General features: G+C 55.5%; 1 protein-coding gene across 1 annotated transcript in view; it reads left to right on the top strand.

Moving 5' to 3' along the window:
- Positions 1-19,127, top strand: part of TRAM2 (translocation associated membrane protein 2) — an 86,703-nt gene extending 67,576 nt beyond the window's left edge. The window contains exons 3-11 of the mRNA XM_024121717.3: positions 5,846-5,955; positions 6,430-6,546; positions 12,155-12,213; positions 13,376-13,460; positions 14,001-14,071; positions 16,384-16,488; positions 16,686-16,829; positions 17,593-17,756; positions 18,868-19,127. Of these exons, the coding sequence (XP_023977485.1) occupies positions 5,846-5,955; positions 6,430-6,546; positions 12,155-12,213; positions 13,376-13,460; positions 14,001-14,071; positions 16,384-16,488; positions 16,686-16,829; positions 17,593-17,756; positions 18,868-18,941 (929 nt within the window). The 3' untranslated portion in view covers positions 18,942-19,127. The remainder of the gene's footprint in view (positions 1-5,845; positions 5,956-6,429; positions 6,547-12,154; positions 12,214-13,375; positions 13,461-14,000; positions 14,072-16,383; positions 16,489-16,685; positions 16,830-17,592; positions 17,757-18,867) is intronic.
- The last annotated feature ends 2,236 nt before the right edge of the window (positions 19,128-21,363 follow it).

Below are 21,363 nucleotides of genomic sequence, written 5' to 3'. Positions count from 1 at the left end.
CTGCCAGACCATCGCCGTTCTTTTTGAGAGCTCATGCAGGATAGGGGCACTGCTTAAAGGGTCAGAGGTCTAACTTGGGGAGTGAGAGGATTTTTATAAGAATTAGTGAGCAGCCAAAAATTTAACAAGAAAAAAACCCCCCAAATATCCATTTGTTTATAGCCTCTTGGAAAAACACAAAGTTCCAACCTCCACAGCTCTGTGGCAAAGCAGAAGGGGCCAAACCAATCTACTTTCCTGCCCTGTTCAAAAGCAGGAAGGCAGCAGACAAGGGGCAAGCAGTAGAGGTAATCTGCATGAATCAGAGCACAGCTTGTGAGTATTTGGATGTGATGCTGCTTGTTCTGTTGCAGGGAGAAAGAGATCAAAGGAGCAGCTTCTTACCAGCAGGGGGGCGGGGCCGGGGGCGGGGCATGTGAGGTGGCATCGGGGGCTGGGCTGGGCCCCCGGACCCTGGGAGACCTGAGAAGTGGCCCGTGCCCCTTTACCCTGTGAACCCTGTTTCTTCATCCCCTCTGCCCACGCCGTGGGTGGTTACAGGAATCAAATGAGGCAGCACGCTGAAGCGTTCTGAAAGCACGGGGGCTACAGAGGGCAGACAGATTCCAGAGGGAACTTTAGGGTCATTCTCCACGGCCAGTCTGCCAGCTGGTCCTTTTGGTTCCATCACCCACAGCTCTCCCAACTTGTCTTCTCCGCCACACTGCCGCCATCTGAGTGCAGGGCGCTCCCGCCCCCCAGCCTGGGCCCCTGTGACTGCCTCCTGACTGCTCTCCCGGCCCCATTCCGGCCCCCTAGGCCATCCACCTGGCAGGAAGAACGCGTCTGTGACTCAGTCCTCCAGAACCTTCCCTTGCCTTTGGAAGCGTGTCTTACCACGACCTGTCGGGGGAGCCCCCCGTGGCATGGCTTGCCCACCCGTGCTCTGCAGGTCACTCCAATCCTCTGTCCAGCAGGACCTTCTCCGGATGCCTCCGCCCAGACCACTACACCCTCACCAGCTCTCTGGCCTGCGTCACGTCAGTGACCCTTCCTCCCCAGGGCCCTGCCCACGTCACAGCACTGATCACACCTGGCCGCTGGTGTTTTTTTTAAATTATAGTGAAATACACATACCAGGAAATGGACCATCTTAATCATCTCTGAGTGTACAGTTCAGTAGTGTTAAGTACATTCACACTGTCGTGCAATCTCCAGAACTCTTCATTGCAAAACTGAGACTTTGTATCTGTTAAACAGCAACTCCCCATCCTCCCTGCCCCCAGCCCCTGGCAACCACCGTTCTTTCTGTGTCTGTGAATTCTCCTCCTCTGGGAAGCTCCTGTGATGGAATCATACAGTATTCATCTTTTAGTGACGGCTTATTTCCCTTAGCATTATGTCCTTTAGGTTCATCTCTGTGTGCATGTGACAGGATTTCCTTCCTTTTTAAGGCTGAATAATGTTCTGTTGTATGTATAGACCACATTTTGTCTTTCCATTCATCTGTTGATAGACACTTGGGTAGTTTCTACCTTTGGCTGTTGTGAATAGTGCTATGAACATGGGTGTACAGATATTTCATCAGGATCCTGCTTCCAGTTCTTTCGAGTCTGTATCCAGAAGTAGGATTGCTGGACCATCTGGTAGTTCTATTTTTAGTTTTCTAAGGAATCATCATGCTGTTTCTGATAGTGACTGTACCATTTTACATTTTCACAAACAATGCACGAAGGTTCCAGTTTGTCCACACCCTTGTCAACACTTGTTATTTTCTGTTTTTTGTTTGGTTGTTTTTTTTTGTTTTAAATTGTGGCCATTCTCATGGGTTTGAGGTGGTATCTCATTGCGGTTTTGATCTACATTTCCCTAATGATAGTACCCTGTGCTATACAGTAGGACCTTGTTGTTTATTTATTTTATCTATAGTAGTTTGTATTTGCTAATCCCAAACTCCTAATTTATCCCTCCTCTCCCTCTCCACTTTGGTAACCATAAGTTTGTTCTCTGTGTCTGTGAGTCTTTTTTTGTTTTGTACATAAGTTCATTTGTATCATATTTTAGATTCCACATCTAAGTGATATCATATGATATTTGTCTTTCTCTGTCTGTCTGACTCACTTCACTTAGTATGATAATCTCTAGGTGCCTCCATATTGCTGCAAATCTTTGCCCATTTTTCAATATGGTTGTTTTTTTTGTTGTTGCTGTTGTTATTGGCCTCTGGTTTTTAGGTATAGAGAATTTGGTGTGCACTGGCTAAGCTCCGAGAGGGCAGGGCCATGCCCACCTCATACCCTGCTGTCCCCCAGCACCCAGCATGGGGCCCTGCACGTGGTTTATTAGTGGATGAATAAACATGCAAGGAGCTTTCATCAGCAAAGGAAAAAAGAATGTATTAGTCTATCCATCCATTCTTGTTTCAAGAAGGTTTTAAGGCTCTGGTCACATCTCTTTGGAACCATAGTGTATGCGGTGACAAATGGAGGTGATTTGAAGAGGCTTTAAGATGGATAATCCAAAGTCTTGACACACGTTATTTAACTACTTTTGGACCATGCTTGATTGAGCATAAATCCTATTTTCCCTCATAAGTTTGGTCTCGATGGTGAAACTTTGCATGTGTTTAGTTATTTTATAGTTTCAAAATATGCTGCCATTTAATTAGTCTCCTTTGATCCTCCCTTATGAAGAAGGCAGGGAAAGGGTAATGCCAGCCCTATGATGGAAGGGCAGGAAGGAGAGGCTGACCCATACGCCCATCTCTTCCCTTCCTCCCATGTTTCCTCCTCGGTCCTCGGTGCTGATTCCCCTCCCTGATCTCAGCCCCTTCCCGGGTCAGTCACCTAGTCTTACCAGGTCTCTGCCGCTGATGGCCCTCCTCCCTCCCTGTTCCCTTTTCCCCTTTAATTCAGGTCCCTGTGGTTCCTTACCTGCATCCCTGGTGTATACCTCCAGGCACTATGCTGTTTACTGCTGCCAGAGTAAACTTTCTGAAGCCCAAATTTGCTCATTTTCCTATTGAGTTTGAATTCTTTGATGCTTCCACATTGCCTTCAGGATAAAGTCCACACCCCTTGACGTGGTACCCTGGCTGCCTGCAGCACTGCATCCTCCTTGCCTGCATCCTTAGCAGGTGCTGCGTCCTCTGCCCAGGATGCCCTCCTCCCCGCACCTGACTACCCCAGCTTGATCTCAAGTTTCTATATCTTCCTGTTTACCCTGAGGGGGGCTGCCCCAGCTGGAGTTGGCTTTCGCTTGCCTTGGCTCCCTGTGTGGCTGTGTTTACCTCTTGGCACCATGTGGCTGTCTGCCTGTCTGTAGGTCATTGTACATTTATTTGTCAGTCTCCCTACTGGTCTGTGCTCTCTGAAGCCAGGGCAGCGTCTTTTATCTCTGTGTTTCAATAATTAGCCCAGTGGCTCTCACAGAGTAGGGTCTTTGTGGAAGGTAGGAGGGAGAGGAAAAGGGGAAGCTTGTCTGATCTCAAAGTTCATGCGCTCCATGTCTTTACTGCCCCCTCCCACCACCCCCCAACCGCCCACCAGTGCATTCTCCCAGGCCAGGGTGGTGGGGTCATGGGTTGACGCCCAGAGTGACCCAATCAGCTCTGCTTCGCTCTGCAGCCACCCTGAAACTCACCCACCCTGGCCTGCCTTCTGGTAAAAGCATCCCAGCAAAGAGAGATGACTCGTATGTGACTCAGCACAAAGGCAGCACAGCTGGAAAGGGGGCCAGTGTATCTGCTTGGGGGAGAGCGGGCCACAGAGCACCAGGGATCGAGGCCTGCCAACTGGAACGAAGGCATAAATCCTCCTCTGTCCATGGAGAGAGAGGCTGTAGTAGCAGAGCTTTACAAGACTTAGATACCTGGAATTCCATCTAATTTATTACTACTAAATATTTTTTTAAACTACTATTTAGTGCATGCTTACCATGGTTATAGGCACTGATAAGCATCTTGCATACAGATTATCTCGTTTAATCCTCACAATAGCCCAGCAACAACAAAAATAATAGCAAATACATGTATAGCACTTACTATGCACCAGATACTATTCTGAGTAAGCACTTTGCACTTCTGAAGTCACCTCATTCTCACAGTAACCCTGCAGTACAGGAACTGCTGTTATCCTCATTTTACAGATGAGGAATTTGAGGCACAGAAAGGTCAGAGGTGCTCCAGAGTCACATAGGAAATAAATGACATTTTCTTTATCCATTTGTCTGTTGATGGACACTTAGGTTGCTTCCATGTCTTGGCTCTTGTAAATAATGCTGCTGTGAACATTGGGGTGCATGTATCTTTTTGAATTAAAGTTTTCATCTTTTCTTTTCTGGATAAAGAAGATGTTTTATACATGTGCGTGTGTGTGCGCGCACGCACACACACACACACACACACACGTCATCTGTATAAATAAATAAATAAATTTATAAAAAAAAAAAAAAAAAAAGAATGAAATAATGCCATTTGCAGCAACATGGATGGACCTAGAGAATATCATACTAAGTGAAGTAAGTCAGACGGAGACAAATATGATATCACTCATATGTGGAATCTAAAAAATAATACAGTTAAATCTGTTTACAAAACAGAAACAGATAGACATAGAAAACAAGCTTATAGTTAGTTACCAGAGGGCAAGGCGGTGGGAGGGATAAATTAGGAGTATGGGATTAATAGATGCATACTACTATATATAAAATAGGCAAGCAACAAGCATTTAATGGATAGCACAGGGGACTATATTCAATATCTTGTAATAACCTGTAATGGAACATAATCTAAAAAAATATATATGTATAACTGAACCAGTTTGCTGTACACCTGTAACTGACACGATATTATAAATCAACTATACTTCAATTGTTTTGAAAAAGAGGGAGGTGTGGGTTCCCTGGTGGCCTAGTGGTTATGATTCCGGGCTTTCACTGCTGTGGCCTGGGTTCAATCTCTGGTCCAGGAACTGAGATCCCACAAGCCGTGTGGTATGGCAAAAAAAAAAAAAAAAAAAAAAAAAAAAATCATCAATATCAAAAAAACAAAAAACAAAGAGGGAGGAAATAAATGACAGAGCTTTGATACAAGCTCAGGTTTCTGAGTCCACACTTTTTTTTTTTTTTAAATTATTTTTATTTTTGGCTGCGTTGGGTCTTCATTGCTGCGTGCTTTATCTAGTTGTGGCGAGCAGGGGCTACTCTTTGTTGTGGTGTGTGGGCTTCTCATTGCGGTGGCTTCTCTTTGTTGCAGAGCACGGGCTCTAGGCGTGTGGGCTTCGGTAGTTGTGGCTCGTCGGGCTCTAGAGCTCAGGCTCTGTAGCTGTGGCACACGGGCTTAGTTAGTCCGCGGCATGTGGGATCTTCCTGGACCAGGGATCAAACCCATGTCCCCTGCATGGGCAGGCGGATTCTTAACCACTGCGCCACCAGGGAAGTCCTGAGTCCACACTCTTAACCCTGCATCATGCTTCCTCGATGAAGTATAACTGCAGTCCCATTTTTACAGGGAAGGCGATTACGGCTCAGAGAGGTTGATCACTTTTCTATAGTCACACAGCCAGGGAATGATGGAGGTTGGTTGTCTCCACCTGCTGGCTGCAGCCCCTGTGCCTTCCTGCCCAGATGAGGAGACACCATCCTGATAAGCCGTGTGCTGGCTTCTCCTTTCCCCTCTGCACTGGTGCTCCCAAGGGCCAAGTCCAGAGGGTGGGTGGGATTCTCGGGAAGAAACTCTTCTAAGTCTGGGGTTACAGCCAAAGGGAAGCATTTGATGGCACATTCTGCTCCAGACCTCCTTTCAGTTTTGGGTCCCAGAGCACTTCCTCACCCAGGGATGCTGACGTGGCTCTCGTTGCCTCCACAGATGGCGAGACGGTGCACTACCACTACGGGCCGAAGGACCTGGTCACAGTCTTGTTCTACATCTTCATCGCCATCATCCTGCACGCTGTGGTGCAGGAGTACATTTTAGATGTGAGTGACGTGTCTGGATTCCAAGATGGGAAGCTGCGGGGATTCGGCGGGTGGAGCGGCTGCAGCTCTGAGGCCTCCGCTTTGTTTGGAGGCCCTGGTTGGTCCTAGCAACTGGATCTCCTGCACCACAGTTTGGTCTCTGTCCCCCTCAAAGCCTTCGTAGCATGTGGGACCACAGTGTTTATTACATGGGAGGGAGCTGCCTGAAGTATGACAACACGGTGTTCTCAGGGGTCGAACACAGCAACCCTTGGGGGATGTTTTCTTTACATCTCAGCTAAAGACATTCATCTCGCCACTTTCTCAAAATGCTTGCCTTAAACTAAACACTATATGCACACACGAGGCTTCCGTGAAATAACTTGGATGAGGCTGGCTTCAAACTTCAGCCCTTTTGTGGGGAGAAAACAGGGGTTTGAAACCTGCCGTTACCTATACACTCATATGTTAATATGCAGGATTCTCTTTATTTAGAAAATCAGCAAACGGCTTCATCTCTCCAAGGTCAAGCACAGCAAGTTCAACGAATCTGGACAGCTGGTCGTCTTTCACCTCAGCTCGGTGATCTGGTGCTTCTACGTGGTGGTGACGGTGAGTGGTCCTAGGGACTGCTGATGGCTGGGGCCCGGGCTGCCATGGTATCGCCGTGAGAGAGGGTCAGTGGTTTAGGTGCTGTTTAATAGCTGGGGAGCGCCCTCTGGTCCAAAAGTAAACACTTGTTATCGTTATGATGTGATGTCACGGTGATGACAGCGTACAGCTCCATAGCTCTGCGTTCCGTCCTAGGGCCCTCGCACGGTGCTGTCCCCTGAGCTAAGTTTTATGTTCATTCTGGTACCTGTATTATGGATTGAAGAAATCCAAGCTCAGATTTCGCAGTGGCCCCATGGTCACGTGGTTCTGAAGTGGACAGGCCTTGGACTTGAGGGTCTGGTTCTGTTTCACCACACTGGCCTCCCGAGGCTCGGCCAGCATCCCCCTGCATGCACATCAGGTCCCGTGAGAGTCAGTGCTGTTTCCACGAATGCCTGGAGGACCAGACAGTTGACTCGCCTCCCCTTTTGCACAAGAATACTCTTATTTCAAGCAACCTTTGGTACAGCAAAATTCCTTCATACAAAGGAATGTGGACAGCCCTTTGGGGTCCTTTGTAACAAGCCTGTGGTCCTAGGAAGTGTTTAATCCCCTCCATCCCCCCCAACCTGGAGCACCTCCTGTCTGTAACCCCGTCTCTTCCTCAGGAGCTAGAATTGTCCTGTGAGAAATCCAGGCCCGGGGCTTGGAAAATTCAGCAACCCTGTGACCTCCTAGAAGCTTCCTTCCCTGCCTCCCCTGACCTCTCACCCTCTTCCCCTTCCTTAGCAACAGTGATGAGCTTTCCCGTCCTCAAGACCGACCTGTCTGTCTTCGGGCTGAACACTGAATCCATATTCTCAAAGCGGGACTCAGCATGCCCTTTTGTATGTTACCTTTATTTCTATTATCATTTAATCACAGAACAATAGGAATTTTAAATGCAGGGCCCAAGGCCTCTGTGCTCTGGAGCAGGCCTGCCACATTATACTCCTCCTGGGGCAGACTTTGTGTGTGGTCTGTGTGAGTAGCGCCCCCTACCTTTGTGCAGCATATGTGCGGCCCCGGGAAGTCTAGGTACTGCTGGGCTCAGGCCTCTCCCAGCCACTGGGTGTTTGGTTTACGCGGCCTCTGGAGACCCCGAGCTGCCTTGAAGCAGAAGAGCCCTCGGGTCCCACGGACATTTAACTGCTCTTGCAGGAGAAGCGTTGCCTCAGCTCTGAATCACTTTTGCCCTTCCTGCCTCAGCCCACCGTCCACCCCAGCTGTGACCCAGTTTCACCAGATTCGCAGGCCAACAGCCAAGGGATTTCCCCCCAGTTCCAGAGCGTGCAAGGCTCCTGGGCCGTCCAGGGCTTAGAAATGATGCTCGTGAGTCTGGAGCTGCCACGCTTTTCTGGGGACGTTTATAACAGGCTTTTACCATGGTGACAGCCAGGTCTCCACTTAGCATCTCCAGCAGGAGAATCAAGACCAAGGGAGCCTGGAAAGTTCCAGTGACCCCAGGTCCTGATACGTCGTGTGGCTCTCAGCCCTCACCTGCTCCCTCCAGGCCATTCTGCACGGAGTGAAGGTGACTGAAGAAGAGAGGGTCGTTTTGTAAAAGGAGAGAAAACAGCTAGTTTTTTAAATCCTGTGTTTCTCTTATGATGAACTTGTTCTCGATTCTTCTCTTTCGCTCTCTGGTCAGTTCATCGGCAGGTTCCCCCACCCACTGCCGCCTGCTCTCTGCCTACTACACCTCTGCCCCCAGGCCCATGGGTCTCTCCAGGGGATGCTTGACAGTATGCTACCAGCATCTAGTGGGTCGAGGCCAGCGATGCAGCTGAATGTCCTGTAGTGCCAGGACAGTCCCCACAGCAAAGACAGTCTGGCCCCAGGTGTCACCAGTGCCACGGTCAGGAGGCCCTGAGCTGCAATCCAAGGCACCATCATCTCTTGCTGGACCACTTCTGGAAGAAGGCCGTTTCCACTCCCGTGTCCGCTCACCCCAATCCATTGTCCGCCCAGCCAGACGGATCTTTTTAGAACATAAACCAGATCACGCATCCCCTGCTTCAAATCCCCTGTCGTGCTCCTGCTGAAGTGGTTCTCCTTCCTCACTCCTGTGCTCTGGGTGCTGCTGGCCTTATCCATCTGGCTCACTGGCCCCAGCCCCACTGTTCCTCTAACTCTGCTGGCTCTCCTGCCTCCTGGGCTTGGCAGGGGTGCTTCCTCTGCTGCAGTGCTCCATCCCCTGACATCCCGTGCCATCCGACTCTCCACCTAAATGTCACCTCCGCAGAGAACTCCCCGCACACTTGTATCTGCTGCACCACACCTGTTGCTGTGGCGTTTTCTTGAGCTGTGCGTTCTCTGCTGCCTGCCTCTCCCTCGTACTAGCCCCCGAGCTGCTGGGAGCAGGCAGCGTGCTCACTGCTATCCCCCAGGCGCAGTTCCTGGTGTGTCCTAAGTGCTCACTCAATATTGTTGTGAGAGGGAATAAGTAGACTGCAAATGCCTCTTCTTGTTCCAACCTTCAGTTTTTAAAGTAATGAATTGCTTGTTTGTATGAACATCATAGATGATCATTTAAAAAAATAATAAGTCATACATAAAAGTTTGAAAAAGAAAGTAAAAATTGACCCTAAATCCCTCCCCCCACGAAATAACCAGTTTGATCTTGGTGTTGAATTCAGACATTTCTCTCTGCGTTGATCCAGGCAGGGTGATGGGGTCGTAGATGGGCCAACTGATAATTTAATAAGAATGTCGACCTCCTACCTTTAGTCTAGCTCTCAGCTACTGTTCATCGTTCAGAGGAGACAAAATGCTGTACTAAAGCAGGGTGGGAGGGAGCCTGGCTTCCCAGGATGCCTCCCTTCACAGTTTAAACCTGCAGCCCGGCGCTCAGTGGGAGACTCGCACGGGAGCGCCTCTGAGGCAGGGGCTCAGGGAAGGGCTGCCCCCTGACACACAGACTGCCTGCAGCAGAACCTCAGCAGTGGGTGTTCCTGAAGGACCACTGGGTCCGGGTAGCAGCTGGCTGTGTCAGGACTGGATGCTGCTCTCTCTTCCTGTGGTGCTTTTTGTTCACGCACTGGAAAGGAAGGCTGCAGGGGAGGGGAGGGGGTGTGCCAGCTTGCCGAGGCCTCCCTTGCTCCTGGTTGATTTGTAGAATCAGGAGAGAACAGAGGATCTCAAAGGCCGCCCCCCCAGACGGCAGGCCCACTGGCGGGTGGGATCTGGGGGCGAGCCCACCCTCGGGGTGCTATGCTGAGCTCCGAGGGGCCCCGGCCCAGCCTCCCTGGGCGGTTGCCTGGCCCGAGGTCTGGAAAAGACTGTTCTCGGAGCAGTGAGTCATTCTTCCTCTGGCTGCCCTGCTCGCCTCCCTCCGCCCGGGACTGCCCCTCACAGGCCGGCAGCATTGTTCTGGGGCGTTTTCTCTGCTGGTTGGCTTCACAGTTCTGATTTCTTTGTCTCCTAAGTAAAGGGCCAAGCCGGGGAGGGTCCCTGTTTAAAATCACAGGATCGTCTGGGCTTTAGATTTCTGTCAGGGCTGCTTTTCTTGGCCAGTCTTTTTTTGGCGGAAATCCTTCTCCCACTTCGATCCCAGAAGTACCATTTTCATCCTTAAATACATTGGTGCTTCCTCTAGGAAGGAACGGCCTCCCTGCTTCGGTCTCCCTGGAAAGGGGGTAGGGAGGGCGGAAGGCCGTGAACCTGTGTGCCCGGGGCCGGCATCTGATGCAGGCGGCGTGTGGGGGGCAGAGAGGGGTGGCCCCAGTGTGGGTGCGGAAAAGCCCTCTCCCCCGACCCCCACGCGCCCCAGAGCCTCCCACCTCTGCCGGACTCTGAGGAAGGAGATGGAATGTGGCCAGGAGGGTTTGGCGGGGAGACCCTTTCCTTCAAACCTAAGTTACCGTGACTGCCCTGGGGTCTGCGCCTCATGGGACCCGTCCGTTGAGTCATTGTGTTGATGAGGCCCTGGTCGTATCTGAAACGTCCAGGGGCGCTTAGTGACTCGGGGTCAGAGTGGGGGGCGGACCGGCCCTCCCGTCGGGGAGTACGACTGAGGCTCCAGTAGTCACCTGGAGGCTCCTCCCCGCCGAGTGCAGCCCCGTCCTCAGTCGCGGTGGGAACATCTGAGGCTCTGGGCCTCCTCGTCAAAGCCACCAGTCCGGATGGTTGATTTCTGACTCACCGGGACAGCCAGGCCTGGGGCGCTTGGACCAGGAGGCTTGAGGCGCAGCTCAGAATTCAGTCGTGCTGCCGAGAAGCCACCTTGTTTTGGGGACCCCCTCCTTTCCCTGTTTGTAAAAGAAGGTCAGGCTGGTGTCACCTCCTCCGCCCTCTCTGAGCGTCGCATGGCGTCAGCCTCCTTTTGCTCGTGGTGGGCCGTTTCCTCGTATGTTCTGTAATCTTGGATTATAAACTCATCTTTAGCGAGGCTGTGTGTGTGAGAACCCTCTACGTTCTCAGATGAAAGTACGTCCCGAGGGCTTCACCGGCCCACACATACTGTGAATACCGAGCTCTTCGTGTGAGGGCTCCTAGACACACAGGTGATGTCCATTTGAGCTCCAAACCCACGTGAAAGTGAATCTGAGGTTACACATTTTCAGGGGGTCATATTTTTGTTTCCATCCTGAGCTCCGGGTGAGCAGACATGGTCCTCTTCTCCCCGTCTTGCTATTCGGACCCTTCCTAGTCTCCCCTTTCTCTGGGATGCTGGCCCTTTAAGGGTCTTCTCTTCCCACGCAGGTGCGTGCGAAAGCTCTGGCCCTACAGCCTCACCCCCTGCTCGGGCTTTTAGCTCCCTACCCTCTTGGGCCCTTGGGTTTTCCCTTTCTCATTGTGAGCTCAGCTTTGCATTGAAAAGAACATTTGTTAGACTGCATCCAGCATGTCCAGATGTTTTGTAACAGGAGGGTTTTCAGGTCACCTCCCCTACTCTGTAAGAGGACCTGGGCTAGATACTGGAGATGCAAGGAAGCGCCAGAAAAGAGCCAGAAAAAAGAAGCCAGAAAAGAAGGCATGAACAGAGTCCTGGCGGCCCAGCAGTGATGGTGCTATGTGATAAGTGTCATACGTGAGGCCCACTGGGGAGGCCTGTGGGGTCCTGCCATTTGTTTTATTTGTGGTGGTGTGAAAAGCCAAAGTAGGCTTTTCATTTTTCCAGTGGACGTTGGTTCTGGAGTCCATTTGCTTATTCACTCTACAAGCATTTCCTGAGTGCCTGCATGCCAGGCATAATACTCGACGCTGTCACATAAACATAAACTGTCACATTTATTTCTAACAATAACTCTGGGAGGGTATTTTTATCCTCATTTTACAGATGAGCCAGCTGAAGCTCAGGGAGACTAACTTGCTCAGAGGGATGCAGCTGATCAGTGTCAGACCCACAGTCAGACTCGGGTCCTCTGACCCCAGAGCAGGGCTCGTCCTCCTGCATTACGGCTCTCTCTTATAGTAAAGAAACCGGCCAAGTGCCAGAGGGCCTCCGTGTTCACGTTTCCTGTTCCTTCCTCATTCTGGCAGCTGGGGACTAGGTGCGACCCTTATCCTGACCCCTGACCCCCGGGCCCGCCCAGCAGGCCTCACGTTCACATCTCTAAACGCTGTCTCTTCCCGTCCACTACAGGAAGGATATTTAACAAACCCAAGGAGCCTCTGGGAAGACTATCCGCATGTGTACCTCCCGTGAGTATTGTCACCCTCGGTCCCCAGGAAGGAGCGGGCTGGTGCACTGGCTTCTCGCCCCAGAATGTGGGCAGAACACAGGCCGGTGGGCCCGAGGACCGGAGCGCCCCCAAGCCTGGCAGGGCCCAGTGTCGTGGAGGCAGACGTCTGGGAGCTGCTTCCTCCCCGTGTTCTTACGGGCGATTCCTGAAATGACACGTCACCTGCAGAAGCCTGGGCACAGGGTCCTGTCTCTGCCCAGGCTGCCATCACAGAGCACCGCAGGTGGCGGGGTTCCCAGGGGCTTATAAACAGCAGACATCCCTTCCTCACAGTTCTGGAGGCTGGCAGATCCAGTGTCTGGTGAGGCCGCTTCCTGCTTCATGGATGACATCTTCTCTTTGTGTCCTCACATGCGGAAGCGGAGAGGGGCCTCTTTCACAAGGGCACTAATCCCACTCTGGAGGGCTCCACCCCCGTGACCTAATCACCTCCCAGAGGCCCCACGTCCCGGTACCATCACTGTAGGGGTTAGGATTTCAACGTGTGAATTTTGAGGGGGTGCAAACATTGGGTCTGTAGCAGGTTCCTACAGCGCCTGGGAGGGATGGGGAAGCAGAGCCTCTGCACGGAGCTTTCTGGGCTGCGCCCTCCTGGCACCTGCACACGTTCGCACACGTCTCCCCTCAGGCCTCCACGGGAGGCAGCGCCCCTCCTCTCCTGTGCCGACGGGACACCGGGAGGGCAGAGCTGGGCCCGCGTCCCCCAGAGACCACGGCCCTTAGAACAGCAGCACCGGAGACTTAGCAGAGTTAGGTCCTCCCTCTGCTGCTGAGACCCCTCCATTCCTCAGCCCATCCCTGCCACCCACCCTCTCCTGCCCGACCGCGCTCTGGATTCAGCCCCCTCCGCAGCCTTCCCTCCTCCTCTGCTCTCTTTTCATCCTTCTTGTGCCTTTTCATGGACTTCCCATGTCCCTCCACGTGCATGGTCTTGTCTGTGGAACAGTGTCCTGGGCGCAGGGGCGTGGTGCTCACCACCCCCCCACCTCCTCCCTCCATTCCTCCCTCGGCCCAGCTCCTCACACCGCCTGGCCCTTGCCCCCACCCTCCACCCCGTGCTTGGCGAGCACCTGCAGGGGCTTCTCTCCATCCCTCTGAGTGACTGGCCCCCTTGTCTCCAGCTTCCAGGTGAAGTTCTTCTACCTGTGCCAGCTGGCCTACTGGCTGCACGCACTTCCTGAGCTCTACTTCCAGAAGGTACGGAAGGTGAGTACTGGCGGCCCCTCTCTGACTCTGCTCGTCCCCACTGCCCTCCTGCTGTGCCTCCCTCTGGCCGGCCACGCATGGGGGTGGAGATGGGGGTGTTGGCGGGTTGAGTGAGATGCTGGGCCAGTGCCTGTTGGAATCTCCCTGATGACCTCCAGGAGGGGGGCCGCCTTGTCAGACTCCCGCCTCCCACAAGAGACGTGTGGCTTTGGGGGGCCCGACTCATGGATGGAGAGTTCTTTGCCTTTCCTACAGTCTTTTTTTTTTTTTTTTTTAAAGCTTCTCTCTGGCTGATTTCCTAAAGCCCTGTTCCCCAGTCCCTGTCTCTTCTTTCTCAACCTAGTTCCGCCCCCTGACCACTGAGTCGCCTTCAGACTTTGTGCAGCCAGGTGCGCGTGTCTCCGGTGGGACCTGGGGCTGTCTGGCAGCCCAGCTCCGCAGGCCTGCCATGTCCTTCTGCACGACCCCTGCTCCTCTACCTCCCCCTGCATCTCCAGTTAGGGAATGAGCACGTGTACCGTTTGCCTCTCTTGTCTGCAGGAGGAGATTCCCCGGCAGCTCCAGTACATCTGCCTGTACCTGGTCCATATTGCGGGCGCGTACCTCTTAAAGTGAGTGACACCCAGAGCTCCCTGCCTCTTATGTCTGTGCCTCTCTCCACAAAGTCATTTAATCAGGAGGCATTTATTAGACACTTACTGTGTGCCAGGCACCATGCTAAGACCTGGGAATACACAGATGGATAATGGAGGGTTCCTTTATGTTTACTGGATTATTTTCCGCCGAGTAGGAGAGACAGTTACAGCAAAGGTAAAGACGGTTAGTGGCATGAGCTCTGTGCTACCGTGTGGACCACCTGCCGTGGGAACCCCGAGCAGTGACTGCCTCACGCCGAGACAGGGCCAGGGAAGGACTCCAGGGACGCGGGCCGGGAACCAGGGCTTGGCAGGTTGAGGGCAGCCATGCGTCCAGGCGGCGGCGCTGTCAGAGCTCGTGGCCCCGGACTCCCCTTCCCTTCGATTTGTAACTTAGGGTACAGTAGTCACTGCTTGGTTGTCCTCATGTCAGAAGAGTTGCTGTCGCCTTGAGTGTCTCTGTTGTGAAGAGAATCACTGCTGAGCAGGACCTGTCCTTCTAGTTTGGAGTTTTCTTGGGCTTGGCTTTTGTAGTATAGGAGAGCACGCGCTGTATAACCTGCTCAGGTGCCCGGGGGTCGCGGGCCCGGGGTCTCCTGGGTCCGCGTGGCAGGCATCCCGTGAGAGTGACTGACCTGGGGGACCGGAGCCAGGTTTGCTCTGTGGTCTCTGGAGGCCGAGAGCAGCATCCGTGCCTGGCTGGGCCTCTGAGGGGCAGAGGCCGTGTGGGTCCAGCTGTGCTCTTGTGTCGCAGGCTCCCGTACAGGTGGGCGGGGTGGGTCTGAGGAAGCAGTGCCTCGAGGATGGGGACAGGGAGGGTCTGACCCTGTCTGGGCAGAGTTCTTGTTCTGGAAAGAGGCTAGAACAGAAGGCGGAGCAGCCGGTCCTCCAAGATCACGCTGGCCCGTCCCCAGCGAGGCCAGCCCGGCTCAAGGTGCGGCCGCCTCTCTCCACTCCTTTTAATCTAGTTTTCAGAAGTGAGTGAGCGTGGGGAAAGGAGAGACCCTTGGCTGCACGATTTCCCAAGGAAGACAGACCTTCAAAGTGCCCAGCGACGCGGGGTCTTGTTTGGGGAGAGCTGGGCGCTGGGGGCCTTCACTCACCCGTGGGCCCAGCCCTTGCGTCAGGAGGGGCAGTTCCATCTGGGTGAAGGCAGACAAGGCCCTGCTCTCCTGGGCCGTCTGTTCTAGTGGGGCCGGGGGGTGGACCATAAATAAGGAAATAAGAGAGCTTCCCCAGGTGGTTAAGTGTGAGGAAGAAAGTAAAGCAGGGTGATGGGACGCTGACTCTGACTCGTCCACTGGGCCCCCTGTGGTGAAAAGAGTTCTCTGAGGAGGGGACTCGGGTAGAGGCGCGAGTGACAGAGCCAGGCAGGTGGATACCTGGGCGGAGCTGTGCAGGAGAGGGGACCACAGGGTCAGTGCCCTGAGGTGGGAGCAGAGCTGGGCGGTAAGCCTTGAGATGGTCAAGGGCAGGGTCCTGCTGGGCATCCTCGGCTGTGTGGAGACACTGGGTTTTCACATCAGTCTCTTGACCGTTCTCAGGATCCAGTGACTTTCCTGAATGATTCCGCACTTCTTTGGTCCCCCTGGGTGGAATCACGGGGTCCCTCTTCAGCACGGCCCGCAGGTTTTCCACCCAGCCCCCCAGTATCTCCCTGACTTCCCAAGGCCCTGCCTGCTCCGCAGCACCTGTAACTTCACTGTGCAGCCTTCTTGCATTTGTTTGAACCACAGCCGCCCATCGGCAGCAGACTGCCTGGGAAAGTCCGTAAGAGCGCCGTGCCCGGAAGTGAGCGGGGGGCATGGGAATGGGGGCTCGTGTTTTAAGAGGTTGGGTCATTAGCACATATTTTGATGTTGTGTTGAGTTTTGCTTCTTCGTATACCTTTTAGCTGTGAAGACTTGGACGACAAAAAAAAAATCAGTCGGTAGGAATCCCCTCCCACCAGTCTCTCATATTTCTACGCGCAAAGCTCCGCAACTTGTTCTGAGCACCTTTTTTCTGTGCTTGGTCCTGTGCCAGATGATGAACACAGAGTGACAGGTGCTGTGAAGTCAGCCAGGGCCATAGTGGGAGCAGGAGGGGCGCTGGGCCCAGACGGGACAGGTGAAATACCGGGGGTCGGTATTTAGAAAAATTCTTGAAGGTGTGGCAGCAGAGCTGAATCCTGAAGGATGAGGCGGGGCTCGCAGGGAGGGCAGGAGTGGAGACACGAGCCCAGGCCCCTTGCCCCCTGCTCTCGCGGTGCCTTGTGGGGACTGTGAGGCTTGTCTGTGTCTCCCCAGCCTGAGCCGCCTGGGCCTGGTCCTGCTCCTACTGCAGTACTCGACCGAGTTCCTCTTCCACGCGGCTCGGCTCTGCTACTTTGCAGACGAGAACAACGAGAAGCTGTGAGTGATGCGGACGGGCTGAGGCCCGGCGAAGGGGAGGGCCCCGCGCTGGCGGTAGGCAGGGCCCTGGGGTTATTTTTTCCTGGAGCGTCTTACTCTGGACACCTCATCCCTCAAGCACCCTCCTCGGCCACCCTTGGACCCTCTTCCCGCTTGCTGCCTGAAGGCTGACGTACCTCCCCCGCCTCCTCGGGCAGGTTTAACGCCTGGGCTGCTGCATTTGGAGTCACCCGCCTCTTCATCCTCACCCTCGCCGTGCTGGCCATTGGCTTTGGCCTCGCTCGCGTGGAAAACCAGGCCTTTGACCCCGAGAAAGGGAACTTCAACACGTTACTTTGCAGGTGAGTTGGGCAGGAGCCTCCCGAACTCGGCACAACTTCTGCCAAAGGTCAGGAGGCCGCAGACCGCTGGGTCTCCCGCACCGTGATGTTTAGGGGGGGATCTCAGACATCTGGCCGGAGGGGAGAAGAGATGCCAGCCTCCTGCTTCCATCACAGCCGTCTTCCCTCCCTGGCCCCGGTCCGTCAGGCTGCAGGCCTGGTGCCGGTACCGCTGGGAGCCCCTCCTGTGGCCCGCGCCTCACTGGGGGTGTCGGGTTCACGTCCAGCCTCTCAGTTGGCTGTTACAACCATGCGTGGGCTCTTTACAGCGTGTTCTCAACAGTGTGGCCAGCGGCCTCACACAGTGGCCAGGAGGGCAGCGAGGAGGCCACGGTCTCCATGACACGCAGGGCCCAGCAGGGGTCAGAGGTTTGTCCAGGTTGCTCAGCTTCTACGTGGCTCACCGGGTGAGAAGCCGCACTTCTAGAATTATTTCTGCTGCATCGTAGTTCAGTTCACTTGAATCCTTCCGGTGTACACGGGGCTTGCATGGGCCGTGCTCTGTGCTGTGGGTCCAGCAGGCACGGGGCCGTGTGACAGGAGCTGGACCCGCATCTGTCACCTCCTCCCGCTGGTCCGTCCGCCCGCCCTGAGGCACGTGGAGCGGAGCCCGGCACGGGCCACGCTCTTCCCGGAGGTGGTGGTGGGCCGGGCACTGCGGGGTCCCGGCCTGGCCCTGCCCGGGGCACGTGCAGCCGGAGCCCACCAAGCCCTCTGCCCACAGGCTGTGCGTGCTGCTCCTGGTGTGTGCCGCCCAGGCCTGGCTCATGTGGCGCTTCATCCACTCCCAGCTGCGGCACTGGCGCGAGCGCTGGAGCGAGCAGAGTGCCAAGCGCAGAGCGCCCGCCGCGCCCAGGCTGGCAGCCAGGCTCATCAAGAGGGAGTCGGGTGAGTGCCGGGTCCGTGTGGGGTGGGTGGGGACCCTCCAGGGCCCCGGACTGGGCCTGCCACTGCCCCTCCCCCATCCCACCTCCTCCCGGGCCCCTCGGCTCCTGCCAGGGCCTGACTGGCACGTGGCTGGGCCCACACGGCTTGTGGGTGGGGCTGGCTGACGCGGCGGGGGCCCTCGCGGCCGCGGTGGGCAGGGCGGCGGCTGGGTGGGGAGCTCTGGCTGGAAGCATGTCCGCAGGGTGGCCTCGGGGACCCCATCGAGGGCGGCTGATGCTCTCTGGGTCCTCATCTGCCCCCCTGCTCCACATCTCAGCCTGGCCATCTCCCAGGATGCTGGCTCTGCCTCTCTCTTCAGGGGTGACCTGAGGGGACACAGTGCTCGGGGGGCAGCGTTTGGGAGGTAGCCGCTTCTCCTCTGGCCCCCGCCAGGTCCTGGGGCGCTCGCTGCCAGCCCTGCGCTCTCTGTCTAGCCTGGGGGCCTGTCTGCACCAGGCTCTGTTTCCTGAGTCGCCGGCCTCTCTCCAGGTGTGGCCTGCTCGGCAAGGGCGCGTGCGCGGCTGCGTGTGACGAGGAGTCAGGCCCGGCTGGCGGTGGGGCGGGTACGGGGCGGGGGCTGCAGCCAGGTGCGCCTGACCTTGAGCGAGCAAACGGGGGTGTTTAGGACAACAATGAAAAGCACAGTTTTTCTGTCAGAGGAGCGTCGGGCGAGGAGTAAGAGTAAGGCCTTGTCCCTGCAGCCTCTCTACCTCCTCGCGACCGTCCCGCTTCCCGGGACCTTTGCTGAAGGGGGCTGGTGCCCTGCAGGGGCCCGAGAGGAGCTGAGGACTAGGGTCTGGCCCCGCCTCAGGCCCGGGCGGGCGGGCGGGCCGGCCTCTGCCTGCTCCCTGGTGGCAGGGTGTCATCCCAGCCCCTCCCGTGGAAGGACAGAGACCGCCCACCTCAAGCGAAGCAAGAGCCTGGGGGGAGCAGGAGCCCCTGGGAGCCGCCTGCTGGTGCCCTTCGCTGGCGGGGGCTGCAGCCTGGGCCCCCTCGGCTCATCCCGCGCACAGCCTCCCGCTCCTGCTGCCGTCCCAGCAGAAACACCGCGTTTGTCTTCCTTCATCCCCAGGTTACCACGAAAACGGAGTGGTGAAAGCAGAGAACGGAACCTCCACACGGACTAAGAAACTCAAGTCTCCTTAGGGCCAAAGTGCTGAGAACAGGAATCCTCTCACGGGCCCAGCAGGGAGGCCCCCCTCCTGCTCCAGATGCCCCATCTCACACAGCAGAAACCTGTCTTCACACAGGGCCTTGTCCTCTTCCTTACGTCTTGGCTTTCTCCTCTTCTTTCTCTGTGAACCATTCTCAATAAAACCAAAAATCTTCCTCTTTCCCTCCCTCCAGCCACCTCACGTGCTCACCTCTGTCCTGTGTCGGGTTTCCTAGAAGCCCGGGCTCTCACGGTTACCTTTCTGCTGGCCTCCTTTTCTCTTCCTTCACAGCTGTTTCCTTCTCTTTTTACTTGTTAATTTACCTTACTGTGCAATTTTTCTGTGTCTGATTTTTACAATGAGAGGAGGCGAAGCCTGCGGTGCTGGCCGTCCCCCACCCAGTCCCCAGGACCTGTCCGGGTCGGCAGCCTCGTGCCGGGGAGCCTCCGCCGGGGCCGGCGGCAGACCCCGTGCGGATGGGCAGAAGGGGAGATGGGCCCTCCTGGGTCGTCACCTCCTGGGCGCTGAGCAACTGACCAGAGTATGATTCCAGTTCTGCGCGCACCGTCTTGAGGCCCCGCGGGGCCGCTGCTAGTTGGAAGTGCCAAGGCGTTTGGCTTTGGGACATGATGACTCGGTCCAGAAGGATGGTGTTGACTGTCTCGGGTCCCGTGACTCGGGAGAGCTCCCCAGTGGCCGGTCCTGGACACCAGCCTGCTCTCTCTGTCGGGGACGCGCTGAAGGAGGACGAGTCTTCCCACTGCAGCAACGGCAAAGCGACCAGAGCAGCGGGCTCTTCTGGAAAGGTAACGCGGCAGAAACGATGGTGGCGCCAACCTAGCCTTTCTTTGGCAGGTCCAGCTGCATTGCTCTTCCCACCGTTCACCAGCATCCAAAACCAAACCAAGCAGCAGTTAACAAACCAGCCCGGCCGGGGACATGCTGGTTCTAAACCCCAGGCCCAGCAGCCCAGTTGGGCGCCGGCCTTGCACCTGACTTCATCTCTCTCGCTGCCGGAACACTAAGCCCCCCGTGGCCCCTGGTGCCCCAGGGAGGGTCACCTGGGCGCCTCGCCCTCTGGCCTCACTTGCTGAGTGTCCTTTGGAGTTGTCGTCGTCGTCTGCTGCTGTTTGCTGAGCACCCCCACAGCGTTGTAGATGGTTTGAAGCCAGGCTGACTCAGAATCGCTCTGCGGGTTAGATGGGCAGACACAGCCGCGCTGATGTGCATCTTTTGGCCCCCTTCCCGCACACGTCCTCCCGCTCTCCCCAAAGACAAGGCCTCCAGGCCCTCATGGTGCCTTGTGGGGACTCCAGCAAGGAGGCCTGGATGCTGTGGGCAGCTGTTCCTGTGGGGACAAGAATGTTAGTGTCATTTGAGGTGCTGGTCCTCTTCCTGACATCACAGTAGAAACCAAACTGGATTATTACCCAGAAGGCGGGGAAGTGGGTCTTCTCACCAAGGCAGCTCCCTTCTGCAGATCACCTGCGTCAGAGAGAAGTTTTAATCTACCAGTGCCTGGGGATTTGCTTCCTGACGCCCTGGTAGACCCTCATCTCTCTGTTCAGGATAAGGCCGGGGAGATGGGAAGAAATTCTCTTATTTTGATGACCCTTAGGAGAGGGACAGCGCTTTTGAAAATGCGAATTCCTCCCATCTTGCCTTCTCCTTCCCTGACACTTATCTGGGCTGCAAAGCAGAATGTTGGTGAAAGGGCGGCTTGTACCAACCCCGCAGGCCCAGTCTGGAACCCCTCGGCCACTCAGTCAAATGGTCCTCCCTCCCCGCTCGTGGCTGTGGCTGAGCCACTGCTCCTCCTTGGCCTGGGGATGCTGTGCGGCCCCCCAAGCCTGGCCCAGTCCTCTCCAGGCTGTGTCCCTGGCCTTGGCACTGCTCCGTGCAGGAGGCTGCCCCCGGCCAGGGCGCCCTGCCGAGTCATGCCTTCAGCGGGTACCTGGCCTCCTTGCTGTGGGCTCGGGAGGTGGGAGCCGCAGCCGAGGTCCTGCCATCGCGCAGTGACTCTTCTCACATTCACAGGTGATCACTGCCAGAGCACACGTGCTCGGTGTGCCCTTGGTCTCCTGTAAGTTGGCCCCTCGGTACCGTGTGCCTCCTCAAGGTAGTACCACCAGCCCGGGGCCGGGCCAACTCTCGCCACGTCAAGGATGGGGTTGGGTCCCTGATTGAGAGTTGGGAAAATCTTTCCTGCTGCGTGAAACCCGAGACCATGCGTGAGGCTAGCATCCCATCACTGGTTTCAGGAATGGTTTGAGGGGAGGGTGAGAGGAAAACTGTAGGTGCTCTGTCACCCCGGGCGTGCCTGGCATGTTTGCTTCAGAGCAGAGCCAAGCCATGGCAGGCTGGCTCAAAGCATGTTGCCAGGGGCCGAAAGAACTCACTTCCAGTTCATCCTG

Source organism: Physeter macrocephalus, chromosome 18 (assembly GCF_002837175.3).
Source record: "Physeter macrocephalus isolate SW-GA chromosome 18, ASM283717v5, whole genome shotgun sequence".
Lineage (NCBI taxonomy): Eukaryota > Metazoa > Chordata > Mammalia > Artiodactyla > Physeteridae > Physeter > Physeter macrocephalus.
The sequence above is the reverse complement of the archived record's forward strand: the minus strand, read 5'-3'. Positions and strand labels throughout refer to the sequence as shown.